The sequence below is a fragment of the Schistocerca serialis genome, chromosome 12, assembly GCF_023864345.2.
Source record: "Schistocerca serialis cubense isolate TAMUIC-IGC-003099 chromosome 12, iqSchSeri2.2, whole genome shotgun sequence".
Lineage (NCBI taxonomy): Eukaryota > Metazoa > Arthropoda > Insecta > Orthoptera > Acrididae > Schistocerca > Schistocerca serialis.
The window spans coordinates 68461820-68475811 of record NC_064649.1 but is presented as its reverse complement, the minus strand read 5'-3'; the positions used below and the strand labels follow the sequence as shown (position 1 = coordinate 68475811).

The 13992-nt window shown below is 48.7% G+C and overlaps 1 protein-coding gene across 1 annotated transcript in view; it reads right to left on the bottom strand.

Annotated features, from left to right (window-relative positions):
- LOC126428106 (homeotic protein antennapedia-like) overlaps positions 1-12898 on the bottom strand; it is a 77628-nt gene extending 64730 nt beyond the window's left edge. Inside the window, exon 1 of the mRNA XM_050090010.1 lies at positions 11938-12898. Coding sequence (XP_049945967.1) covers positions 11938-12748 — 811 coding nt within the window. The 5' untranslated portion in view covers positions 12749-12898. The remainder of the gene's footprint in view (positions 1-11937) is intronic.
- Positions 12899-13992: the final 1094 nt, after the last annotated feature.

The following is a 13992-nucleotide window of genomic DNA, read 5'->3' as shown; positions in this document are numbered from 1 at the left end:
TTTTATTCAAATGCAACGGGTTCAAATGGCTCTAAGCACTATGGGACTTAGCATCTGAGGTCAAAGTCCCCTAGACTTAGAACTACCTAAACCTAACTAACTTAAGGACATCACACGCATCCATGCCCGAGGCAGGATTCGAACCTGCGACCGTAGCGGTCGCGCGGTTCCAGACTGAAGTGCCTAGAACCGCTCGGCCACACCGGCCGGCCAACATGACACGTAAATGAATGTAAATATCTGAGAGTGGGGTGAACATAAAATGAATTTTTGGCTTGTCGGAAAGGGCTGTCTTTCATAGCCTATAAACATTTACGTAACGAGTGCCATAGTTTTGACTTCATGTGCACTTGGGTCACGTTACGAGGTGTCCGTGAACTTCAGTATGCCAGTCTGGTCCGGATGTCAACAAAGGCTGCTCACGCCTATTAACACACCATAGGCAATGTTTTGGACCTTCTACAGAAACTACAGTAATAATTTCCTCGATATCTACGTGAGCATCAGTCAGAGATGGGCCTAAAGTTAGTTTACTGTAACACTGAAACAGATTACGTACGAATAAAGCCAGCAAATAACGCTGATGGTATTATCTTCACAACATTTAAGAAACGACGGAGCTATCGGACAGTTACACTGATTTTCGAGGTATGCCGTAATCGGACTAACGCAGCACAAGCGCTTGAAACCGATTTGTAGTGTGCTATGACAAAACTTGTTGTTGTTGTTGCTGTTTTGACAGTGTGGGGCTGTTTCGATGCAGCTCTCCACACTGGTTTATTCTGTGCAGACTTCTTCATCTCTGCACACCTACTGCTCCACGCATTCATTTCAACCTGTTTGCTATATTTATCTCTTGGCCTCCCTCTACAATTTTTACCCCTAATACTTTCTTAAAATACTAAACTGAGAAACTCCCGACGCCTCCGGGTGCGTTCTGTCAACCGATTCTTTCTGTTAGTCAAGTTGCGCCACAAATATCTTTTTTCCTCAATTAACTTCACTATGTCCTCATTTGCCACTCGATCCACCAATCTAACATTCAGCATCCTGTTGCAGTACCACACTTCAAAAGCATATACTGTCCTTTTCTCTGAACTGCTAATGGTCCAAGTTTCACTTACGTTCAGGGAAACAGTTGAGAGAATCTCAGAATGGGCTTCGTAGCATTTAAATCTTTATTACAAAATTTATATTCATCAGAAACGCTTCTCTTCCTATTGCCAGCCTGTATTTGATATCCTCTCTACTTCGGCCATCTTCAGTTATTTTGCTGCCCAAACACCAATACTTAGTGTCTTATTTTCTGACATAAAGCTCTCAGCATCATCTATTCTGATTCGACTACATTCCATTATCCAACTTTTGCTTTTGTTGATGTTCATCTTATACCCTCCTTTCAAGACATTGCCAATTCCGTTCAGCTGCCCCTGTAAGTCCTTTCGTATCTGTGATACAATAACATTGTTATCGCAAAACCTCAAACTGTTTATTTCTTTTTCCTGATGTTCAATTTTCTTTCCAAATGTCTCCTTATTTGCTTTACTAATTACTCGGTGTACAGATTGAATAACATCGCGGATAGGCTACAAGCCTATGTGATTACTTTTTAAACCTCTACATCCTCTTCACTCCATCGACTCTGTTAACTGCAGTCTGATTCATAAAAATGGCTCTGAGCACTATGGAACTTAACATCTGAGGTCATCAGTCGCATAGAACGTAGAACTACTTAAACCTAGCTAACCTAAGGACATCACACACATCCATGCACGAGGCAGGATTCGAACCTGCGACCGTAGCGGAATGTTTGTCAGTTTATTTAAATTACTGACTAAAACAGCATATTTCGCGTTACGAACCCCATCTCGAGGCTGCAATAGCCAAGCAAAAAGATTTAACAAAAGTACACGCAGACATTAAAATCTTTCCTTACCGTATGTGCATGTTCTATGACCAAAAGGGGGGAAATTTTTAAACCCGGTGTAAAGAAAATGCTGGCTATTTTAGATTCTACAACGCTAGCAAAACAGCTATAGCCAAGCATATAGATGGAATAGGACAGTGTCCCAATAGAGAGTAATCTTAAAACACTGAACACTTTACAGAAGAGCTGGAATGTACGGCTTAGGGGCAATGGAAATAGTCATCCATCCCCAAAAGTGGAAAAACGACATCTTGAAGTAATTACGGATTTCAAGAAATCACATTTGCTCGTCTACTTCATCTTAATGGAGTTAACATTAAAGAAATACGTAAAGATTAAGATTATATATGATTTTGTGTTACAAATGCCTTCAAATAATTTTTATGTTGTTATCAGATTAAGCTGTCACACTCTCTCTTATTTTAATATATTTTATCAGAAATACGTCAGCAGGGTGTACAGAAGATATTACAACTGATAGACATATCGATAGTTAAAATGGTTCAAATGGCTCTGAGCACTATGCAACTTAACTTCTGAGGTCATCAGTCGCCTAGAACTTAGAACTACTTAAACCTAACTAACCTAAGGACATCCCACACATCAATGCCCGAGGCAGGATTCGAACCTGCGACCGTAGCGTTCGCTCGGCTCCAGACTGTAGCGCCTAGAACCGCTCATCCATCGAAAGTTAAATCGGAAAAAATATGCTTTGAATATCTCCTTGTTTGTACCGTAAAGTAGAATTGATTGTGATGACGTGTTTTTAGTGCCCTTTGCAAATTTGTAAACAGTGGTTATCAAGATCGAAGGATTCACAAGAATGGATGTAATGAAGACACCACAACAAGTCATCCACTTCATCTGAGCGAAGTCAGCGATGATTTTTTTTTTTTAATTATGTGGACAGCATAGTAAAAAACGAAGTAAATATACCTCCATTTTGTGTTATCTTTGTAATTTACGAAAATCAACAAAAAATTATAGCTGGTAGTGGTCTCTGGAAAATCTTTTGGGACGGCCACAGTAAATGTTGACATTAAAAGTGACTACAGCGATAAAACTGTGTTGCTTATGACGGTCGCTGGACGTCAACGAATAATAGCGATAGTAACTTGAAATGATTTTTCAGTTGTTCCAGGTTACAACAAGGGAGTCCGCTGGGAGACGACGGAGCGAGCGTGTATTACTCCCTGTCCGCGGAACAGAGGCGCTAGCTGCCTGGGAGGAGTGCGTGGTGGGGGGTGATTTATTCGGACGGGCCAGACGTCTCAATCTGAATGGTGGCGGTCCGCGGGGGGGCTCCGCCATTGTAGCGGTGCCGGCTGCGACGGGAGGTCTCGTATTGTCTGCTCGCCCCCGCAGTCGCAAGAACAAGGCGGGTTCAGGCGCGAGGAATGCGTGGCGAATCCACTGTCCATCCTGCTGTGTGGTGTGTGTGGGGGAGGCCAGCCTAGGTGACCGTCTTACGTTGTGCTGCGGCTGCACGCTGCCTGAGCGTCCCGCCCCCCCCCCCCCCCCCCCCCCGTCTCACACCTCTCTCTCTCTCTCTCTCTGTGTGTCTGTGTGTGTGTGTGTGTGTGTGTGTGTGTGTGAGAGAGAGAGAGAGAGAGAGAGAGAGAGAGATAGAGAGGGGCCAAGAAGAACACAAAGAGGAACAAAACAGATATGGTCCATTCTTGCTAATTCGAACCTCGATATATCCAACTAACTCTCCGGCTTTTTGAAAAAACCCGTGATGAAACGATGAAATTCTTTCTCTTTTTCGTACGCTCGATAAATCGAAGCGACTGTCATGACAATACACTCTAGGCTATCTGACCACAAGTACACTACTGGCCATTAAAATTGCTACACCACGAAGCTGACATGCTGCAGACGCGAAATTTAACCGACAGAGAAGAAGATGCTGTAATATGGAAATGATTAGCTTTTCAGAGCATTCACACAAGGTTGGCGCCGGTGGCGACGCCTACAGTTTCCAATCGATTTCTCATACACAAACAGCAGTTTGCCGGCGTGGCCTGGTACAACGTTGTTGTGATGGCTCGTGTAAGGAGGAGAAATGCGTACCACCTTGTTTCCGACTTTGATGCCAACGGCCTCGTATCACTAGCAGTCGAGATGACAGGCATCTTATCCGCATCGCTGTAACGGATCGTGCAGCCACGTCTCGATCCCTGAGGCAACAGATGGGGACGTTTGCAAGACAACAACCGTCTGCACGAACAGTTCGATGACGTTTGCAGCAGCATGGACTATCAGATCGGAGACCATGGCTGCGGTTACCCTTGACGCTGCACCACAGACAGGAGCACCTGCGATGGTGTACTCAACGACGAACCTGGGTGCACGAATGGCAAAACGTCATTTTTTCGGATGAATCCAGGTTCTGTTTACAGCATCATGATGATCGCATCCGTGTTTGGCGACGTCGCAGTGAACGCACATTGGAAGCGTGTATTCGTCATCGCCATACTGGCGTATCACCCGGCATAATGGTGTGGGGTGCCATTGGTTACACGTCTCGGTCACCTCTTGTTCGCATTGACGGCACTTTGAACAGTGGACGTTACATTTCAGATGTGTTGCGACTCGTGGCTCTACCCTTCATTCGATCGCTGCGAGACTCAGCAGGATAATGCACGACCGCATGTTGTAGGTCCTGTACGGGCCTTTCTGGATACAGAAAATGTTCGACTGCTGCCCTGGCCAGCACATTCTCCAGATCTTTCACCAACTGAAAACGTCTGGTCAATGGTGGCCGAGCAACTGGCTCGTCACAATACGCCAGTCACTACTCATGATGAACTGTGGTATCGTGCTGAAGCTGCATGGGCAGCTGTGCCTGTACACGCCATCCAAGCTCTGTTTGACTCAATGCCCAGACGTATTAAGGGCGTTATTGCGGCCAGAGGTGGTTGTTCTGGGTACTGATTTCTCAGGATCTATGCACCTAAATTGCGTGAAAATGTAATCACATGTCAGTTCTAGTATAAGATGTTTGTCCCATGAATACCCATTTATCATCTGCATTTCTTCTTGATGTAGCAATTTTAATGGCCAGTTGCGTATATATAAAGAACCTCATTCGTGGGTGGACTATATTGCCCCTCCCACGATTAGTTTTGGGTGATTTTCCGCTTTGAATCGGTCCACTGTCACAGTAAACGATTGTTTTTGCGAAAAATTTATTTGATTTCAGAAATAAACGTTTGACACATTTGAAGTGACAAATTATATCAGTTCCCGAAATACGAAAAAGATTTCATGTACTTGTCCCCACTTTGGCTAAATGTGTGACACAGACTTCAGGAAATTGTGCTTTTTTATTTACACTAAGCTCCGGCCTGTGTTCGAGTGGTTCTAGGCGCGTGAGTCCGGACCGCGCTGCTGCTACGGTCACACGTTCGAATCCTGCTTCGGGCATGGGTGTCTGTGACGTCCTTAGGTTAGTTAGGTTTAAGTCGTTCTAAGTCGAGGGGACTGATGACGTCAGGTGTTAAGTCCCATAGTGCTCAGAGCCATTTGAACTAAGCTCCGGCGCTTCGACGTTTGGTGAAGTGCGCGACTACCTATTTCCCTTCATTATGAGCAAATTGCCAGTCATTAGACCGGGTTGACATCATGTTGAGGTGTAAAAGGATAATACTGCAGTTTTTCCGTGCAAAGTTTACTCATAAATTATTACACCATCAATGCAAAGCCGGTGATGGTAATTAATACAGTGCCTATGTTTTTGGTGTTTAAATGCGCACTTAGGTAAAAGTTAGCTCCATTTACCATCTGGCCCTTAAGCAGGCAGTTATTTGGCTAAGCGTTGATTGACCGAGGTTTTGGATGTCCTACAGTTTGTCCAATTGGTGCGGCCGATAGTCAAAATCCCGAACTGGTTGGAGGGCCCTGCCCATAATGCTGCAGACGTTCTCAACTGGGGAGGGACAAGGCGACCTTGCTGGCCAAGGTAGAGTTTGGCAAGCATGAAGACATGTAGTAGAAAATCTAGCCGTGTGCGGTCGAGCATTATTTTGCTGAAATGTAGGCCCAGGGGGCTTGCCATAAAGGGCAACAAACCGGGGCGTAGAATATCGTCGACACACCGCTGCGTTCTAAGGGTGGCTATGGTTCAAATGGCTCTGAGCACTATGGGACTTAACATCTGAGGTCATTAGTCTCCTAGAACTTAGAACTACTTGAACCTAACTAACCTAAGGACATCACAACATCCATGCCCGAAGCAGGATTTGAACCTGCGACCGAAACAGTCGCGCGGTTCCGGACTGAAGCACCTAGAACCGCTCGGCCACAGCGGCCGGCTTCTAAGGGCGCGGTGGATGATGACCAGAGGGGTCCTGCTGAGGAAAGGAAATTGCTGTCATGGCGTATGGACGTCGATAGTGGGGCGGGTGTCCCACCACTGTCTGGGGAACCTGCATACACGTCTTCGGTGACCATCGATGTTCAGTTCGAAGTGAGACTCATCACTGAAGACGACTGTATTCCAGTAAATGAGATTCCACGCCTAAGACGTGTCTGGAGACACCACGGACAGCAGTGGGGTACCAACCTGACAGTCGCCCGTCATACGGCTCCACAACCACGGAGTGTTGCTCTGGAGCGCCACTTCATTTCATAGCTGGAGCCCTTTGGCTGTCATCTTACAGCATGACGGTACGTCGACGATATTCTACTCCCCGTTTAGTTGCCCCTCACGGTTAGCCATCCTGGGCATACATTTCGACAATACAGTGCCCGCCCGAACACAGCGAAAGTTTCTACCGCTTTCTACGCTCCAATTGGGCAGAATTTGGCACGGTACACCTCAGGAGGAGATCCGACAACTCTGTCAATAAATACCGAGCTGATAACTACTTGCATAAGGGCCAGAGTTGGACCAACGCTTTATTGAATTTCTCAATTTGTGAACCTCTTTCTCTTGAATAAATTATCTAGTTATTAGTTTCATGAACAAAGTAAGAGCATATGGACTATCAGACCAATTGTGTGATTGGATTGAAGAGTTCCTAGATAACAGAAGGCAGCATGTCATTCTCAATGGAGGGAAGTCTTCCGAAGTAAGAGTGATTTCAGGTGTGCCGCAGGGGAGTGTCGTAGGACCGATGCTATTCACAATATATATAAATAACATTCGAGATAACATCGGAAGTTCACTGAGGCTTTTTGCGGATGATGCTGTAGTATATCGAGAGGTTGTAAGAAAGGAAAATTGTACTGAAATGCAGGAGGATCTGCAACGAATTGCCGCATGGAGCAGGGAATGGCAATTGAATCTCAATGTAGACGAGTGTAATGTGCTGCGAATACATAGAAAGAAAGATCCTTTATCATTTAGCTACAACATAGCAGGTCCGAAACTGGAAGCAGTTAATTCCGTAAATTATCTGGGAGTAGGCATTAGGAGTGATTTAAAATATAATGACCATATAAAATTAATCGTCGGTAAAGCAGATGCCTGACTGAGATTCATTGGAAGAATCCTAAGGAAATGCAGTCCGAAATCAAAGGAAGTAGGTTACAGTACACTTGTTCGCCCACTGCATGAATACTGCTCACCGATGTGGGACCCGTACCAGATAGCGTTGATAGAAGAGATAGGGAAGATCCAACGGAGAGCAGCGCGCTTCCTTACAGGATCATTTAGTAATCGCGAAAGCGTTACGGAGATGATAGATAAACTCCAGTGGAAGACTCTGCAAGAGAGACGGTCAGTAGCTCGGTACGGGCTTTTGTTGAAGTTTCGAGAACATACCTTCACCGAGGAGTCTAGCAGTACATTGCTCCCTCCTACGTATATCTCACGAAGAGACCGTGAGGATAAAATCAGAGAGATTAGAGCCCACAGAGAGGCATACCGACAATCTTTCGTTCCACGAACAATACGTCAGTGGAATAGAAGGGAGAACCGATAGAGGTACTCATGGTACCCTCCGCCACACACCGTCAGGTGGCTTGCGGAGTATGGATGTATATGTAGAAATTGTGATCATTTGTTTGACTGTATATGAACATTACACTTACTGATTTCCATTCCATTCGGAAAATTTTTTAATGGTGCGCCGGTTTCCTTTTTTAATGTACTTCAGAATTGTGGAAAACCTGGCAACTAGCTTGGAATGTAAAAAAATGTAAAATCAGGCATGGTATAGGAAAAAAGAAAACGCGTAGCATCCTACGATTATCATATCAACGAGTCACAATTAGGGTCACTCCTCGCACAAATACCTAGGTTTAACAATCTGGAGGGATGCGAAATGGAGTTATCACACAGGCTTTGTTGTAGGGAGAGGATATGTCAGATTGCGGTTCGTTGACAGAATACTGTGAAAATTCAGTCAATCCGCAAAGTAGAATGCTCACAAATCACTTGTGCGCCCCACCTTGGATTGTTTCTGAAGTGTGAGGTTTCAAAATGGTTCAAATGGCTCCAAGCACTATGGGATTTGACATCTGAGGTCATCAGTCCCCTAGACTTAGAACTACTTAAACCTAACTAACCTAAGGACATCACACACATCCATGCCCGAGGCTGGATTCGAACCTGCGACCGTAGCGGTCGCGCGGTTCCAGATTGAAGGGCCAAGAACCGCTCGGCCACAGCGGCCGGCGGAGTATATGGGACCCATACCAAACCGGGACTAAGAGCGAATATTAAATTAAAACAAACAAGGGCGGCACGAATGGTCATAGGTTTGTTTGATTCACGAGAGGGTGTGGTAGAAATACAGAAAGACATGAAAAAGCAGACTCTTGAAAGTAGACTCAAATGACCCCTCAAAAGCGTACTTACTAAATTTCATGATCATTATTAAGTGAAGAATAAAGAGGTTTTCTTGAGTCGAGCTAAGTATCATTTATGTAGGGGCAGTGAAGACAAAATAAGAGCAAGTGCACCACGCAAAGCGGAATTTAAGCAGTCATTCTCCCCCGATTCATTGAACGCGAAGAAACTGTATCCTATGGTACCACGATAAGTACCGTCAACTACACTCTTCAAAGCTGATCGTACAGTGTGTAGGTACACGTGGATTCGTAGGAACTGCTCCTCACTCGGGCAGTTTGATCGGGTAGAACAGACAGAGAAAATAGACACAGTCCAAATAAGAGCAGCGCGTTTCGTGACAGATTCGTGTCGTAAGCGCGGAAAGCTCACGTACCAGCATTCAGATAAACTACCGTGGCAGACGCTGAAAGACTGGCGTTGCATCGCAGAGTGGTTTACTGCTAAATATTCTGAAAGCTTACGTTCCTAGAAGATTCAACCACACACGTGTGTCTACATCCGTACATGTGTTTCCAAAATACTTCTAGAAAATTTGGGGACAGGTTCCTTACAGCAAAACAAGAAATAACTCCAGTAAACATGGGTTCTACAATTTCATACCTAAATAGCTATGAGCCCTTTTTCAATAGGAGAAGTGTCTTCCACAGTAAGGAAGATGAACATGGTCTCACGTCTCTTAATGTACGCGTTTTGGAGACCATGTTTACGGGAAGAGTTTTATTGTGAAAAGGTTACATTTAGGATGTTTGGAATTACGTTATCTACTCCAGTAGCCTTCAAAAGCGGTTATAGTTTTATGAAAAAACGCGATAAGTGATGCACGCATTGAACGTTCACATACTTTACGAGAAGGTTTCACTCCGTCATATTACGTTCTTTTTATGAAATGAAGCAAGAATAAAAAGAAGGGCTTTAGTACGAAGGGACTTCAAAAAGTAAGATACACATTATTGTGGCAAGCCAAGTAACTTTTAGTGACTGCTGCACTACCAGTCAAAGTCACACAAATACATGACACAATTTTCAACATGCTCAGCAAGTCTCTATAAACAGCAGTAGGGACTTTCTGCCTCTCGTACAGATCTCGACGACAGAAATCCAGTACTACGTCACGAAGACATTCGAGAACCGCTTTGTGAACGTTTCCAGCGTCGGAAATCTCTTTTCCGCACTTTTTATTTCAGCTTGCGGACAGCACGAAAAATGTGTTGTGTAGGATCTGAACTTCCCGATCAGCGTCACCCACGTCTATCCCGCCGTCGTCAAGTTGGTGGCAGCATTTCGCTACAGCTGGAAGCGATATAATGTCTGGTGCATATACCGCCAGAATTATGCAGTAAATCTGTGTGCAAGTTGCCGGCCGGAGTAGCTGAGCGGTTCTAGGCGCTACAGTCTGGAACCGCGCGACCGCTAAGGTCGCTGGTTCGAATCCTGCCTCGGGCTAAATGTGTGTGATGTCCTTAGGTTAGTTAGTTTTAAGTAGTTCTAAGTTTTAGGGTCCTGGTGACCTCAGAAGTTAAGTCCCATAGTGCTCAGAGCCATTTGAACCATTTGTGTGGAAGTTACATTTTTTTAGCTGCGTGGGGTAGCCGCGCGGTCTGAGGCGCCTTGCCACAGTTAAGGCTTTCTCGCAAGCAACAGAGACACAAAGCACCCGCGATTAGAGCAGAAAACTAACGATGAATTAATACTTTTTATTTTTTCGTGGTTATGATTGACACTATAAGTAGCACTCCTAACCCTTTCCAGCCCAAAGGATCGAATTAGACCTATTACAGATTTTAAATATTTCTGCCTTGTCCACGAAAGCCCATTGTTTCCTCATGGCAGCATCGCATTCTAATCTGTAAACTAGATCAACATGTACAAATGTGGGTGAATTCCTAAGGGACCTAGCCGGCCGGGGTGGCCGAGCGGTTGTAGGCGCTACAGTCTGGAACCGCACGACCGCTACGGTCGCAGGTTCGAATCCTGCCTCGGGCTAAATGTGTGTGATGTCCTTAGGTTAGTTAGTTTTAAGTAGTTCTAAGTTTTAGGGTCCTGGTGACCTCAGAAGTTAAGTCCCATAGTGCTCAGAGCCATTTGAACCATTTGTGTGGAAGTTACATTTTTTTAGCTGCGTGGGGTAGCCGCGCGGTCTGAGGCGCCTTGCCACAGTTAAGGCTTTCTCGCAAGCAACAGAGACACAAAGCACCCGCGATTAGAGCAGAAAACTAACGATGAATTAATACTTTTTATTTTTTCGTGGTTATGATTGACACTATAAGTAGCACTCCTAACCCTTTCCAGCCCAAAGGATCGAATTAGACCTATTACAGATTTTAAATATTTCTGCCTTGTCCACGAAAGCCCATTGTTTCCTCATGGCAGCATCGCATTCTAATCTGTAAACTAGATCAACATGTACAAATGTGGGTGAATTCCTAAGGGACCTAGCCGGCCGGGGTGGCCGAGCGGTTGTAGGCGCTACAGTCTGGAACCGCACGACCGCTACGGTCGCAGGTTCGAATCCTGCCTCGGGCATGGATGCGTGTGATGTCCTTAGGTTAGTTAGGTTTAAGTAGTTCTAAGTTCTAGGGGACTGATGACCACTGCAGTTGAGTCCCATAGTGCTCAGAGCCATTTTTTCCTGAGGCACCAAACTTCTGACGTCGTCGGTCCCTAGACTTACACACTACTTAAACTGACTCACGCTAAGGACAACACACAGACCCATGCCCGAGGGAGGACTCGAACCTCCGATGAGGGAAGCCGCTCAATTCGTGACATAGCGCCTGTAAACTAGGTCAGCTGATGAGAGGACCAACAGGATAATAATTACTGGGTCCACATAGACCACACTGGACTCGCATACGCGAGGACGACTGTTCAATCCCGTGTCTGGCCATCCTGATTTACGTTTTCCGTGATTTCCCTAAATCGCTCCAGGCAAATGCCGGGATGGTTCCTTTGAAAGGGCAGGACGGAATTCCTTACCTAGTCCGATGAGACCGATGACCTGGCTGTCTGGTCTCCTCTCCCAAACAACCCAACCTAACCCCTCCACATAGACTCATTAGGAAACAAACTACACTAATAAAAAAGCTGAAATCATGTAGAATGTGTTGCTAGAAGTCAATAACAATATTTTAACTTTTTTACTAATGTAAGATAAAATATGGGTTGGAGAGAGTTAAAGAGAGAATCCGCCGAAGTGAGGGACACTCACCGAACTGGCTTCGCATCCAGGGGTAGAGCGGGCTGGGCAGCGTGTTGGCGGGGCTGCCGTTGTGCTGCTGCGGGGGCGGCTGCTGCTGCTGCTGCGGGTGCTGGTGCTGGTGCTGGTGGCCGGGGGGCGGGACGCCGGCGCCCAGCGGAGGCTGGTGCTGGTGCGGGGGCGGCACCGGCGGCGGCTGCTGCGTCGGCGGCGGCTGCTGCTGCTGCTGCTGCTGCGGCGCCGGGTCGGCGTACAGCTGCTGCTGCTGCTGCTGCTGCTGCTGCAGGTGGGGCGGCGCGTGGTGCGCGTGGTGCTGGTGCTGGTGGGGCGGCACGTCCAGCGGCGGGCTGCCCCCGCCGCCCGCCCCGCCCCCGTTCCCCGCCGCCGCCGCGGCCGCCGCGGCCGCCGCCGCCTGGAGCTTGCAGCTCGCGTACACGACGGGGGTCTGCCCGCCACCACCCATGGGGGAACCCGAGCGGTAGCCTCCGCCCCCGCCGCCCCCGTTGCCGCCGCCGCCCCCGGGCGAGCCGTCGAGGCCGCCGCCGCCGCCGGACTGCTGCGCGCCGTAGTAGGCTGCGCTCCGGATGTCCATGCGGTCGTAGGGAGGGAAGCGCGGGTAGGGCATGCCCTGAGGCGGCTGCTGCGCCCCGGCGCCGCCGCCGCCGCCGCCCCACGAGGCGGCGCCCGCCCCCGAGCTGGGGTCGGCGCCGCCTCCGGGGCCTTGCTGCACGGCGGCGCCGTAGTGCGCGTGCGGGTGCTCCGCGGGCACGACGCCGCCGTTGCGCAGGTCGGGCATGTACGAGTTGGCGAAATAGGAACTCATGCCGGGGTCGAGGTGGGGAGAGCCCTGGTGGGCGTGCGGGTGCTGGGCTTGGTGGTGGTTGTGGTGCTGGTGGTGCTGGTGGTGGTGGGTATGGTGCGGGTGGGGCGGCGGCGGGGGCGGCTGGTGCGGCTGGCCGTGGTGCTGCTGCGGGTGGTGCTGCTGCTGCTGCTGCACGGCCGCGTGGTGCAGCTGGTGCGGGTGGTGGTGGTGCGCGTGCTGGTGGTGGTGGGGGTTGTGGTACAGGTCGGACCACGGCGGCGAGATCTTGGGCGGCGGCGCCACCGCGGCGGCCCCCGGACCGCCGCCTCCCGCGTCGCCCGCCCCCGGCACGCCTCCGTCCTCGTCAGGCCCCGCCCCCGTAGCCGCCCCCGCCCCCGCAGCCGCCCCCGCAGCCGCGTCCTCGGTCTCCCAACTCGACGCAGCGCGGCTGCCGCCGAAAACCAAAATTTTGGCAGCGGCTTGGGGGTACTGCTGCGGCTGGTGGTGGAGCGGCGGCGGCGGCGGCTGCTGTTGCTGGGGGCGGGGCCCCGCGTCGGCGGAGGACGCGTCGGCGGCGGAGGCGGCGGCGTCGGAGGCGGCGTCCGCGGCGGCTGGCGCGTACGGGCCGGCGGCGGCGGAGTTGGTGGGGGACCCCCACAGCTTCGTGCAGGCGACCGCCAGGCTACGGGCTTGCTTCGACTCCCGGGGGAACCTGACTCCTGTTACGTGGCTCTCTCTCGGCTGTCGACACTTCTACCCCACTCGCAACGAGCCGACTGGCATCTTCAGGGACCGCGGCCGTGCTCCGCTATCACCGTCCTGCACGATCTATTCCTTCCAGGCCAAAACTGCTAGCACTAATATTGACACTTTTTTAACAATTGCACTCCTAGGCTGGACCCGCCAGAGAACTCGCGAAACTGTCCCCTCAGGGGCTGATCCACTGCTCACGAACACAAAGCGCTTCTCGGAAAGACGACACTCGACACTCAGCCTCTCACAAAAGTCCTACAAAAACACCTGCAGTATAATCTTTAGTGCGAAAAAAGAGAGAGAGAAAATATTTTAAATTTCTTGCATTTACGTATATATAATATATATATATATATATCCGAATTTTCCTACGGGGCGGCGACGGATGAATTTATTTTATGTACACACGTATATATATATATAATTTATCCTCCCCAGTAGTAAGTATACTTAATCTCGAGATCTGGATAGGTGAATGTGTATCTATACACGGCCAGCTACTGTGCTAGTCG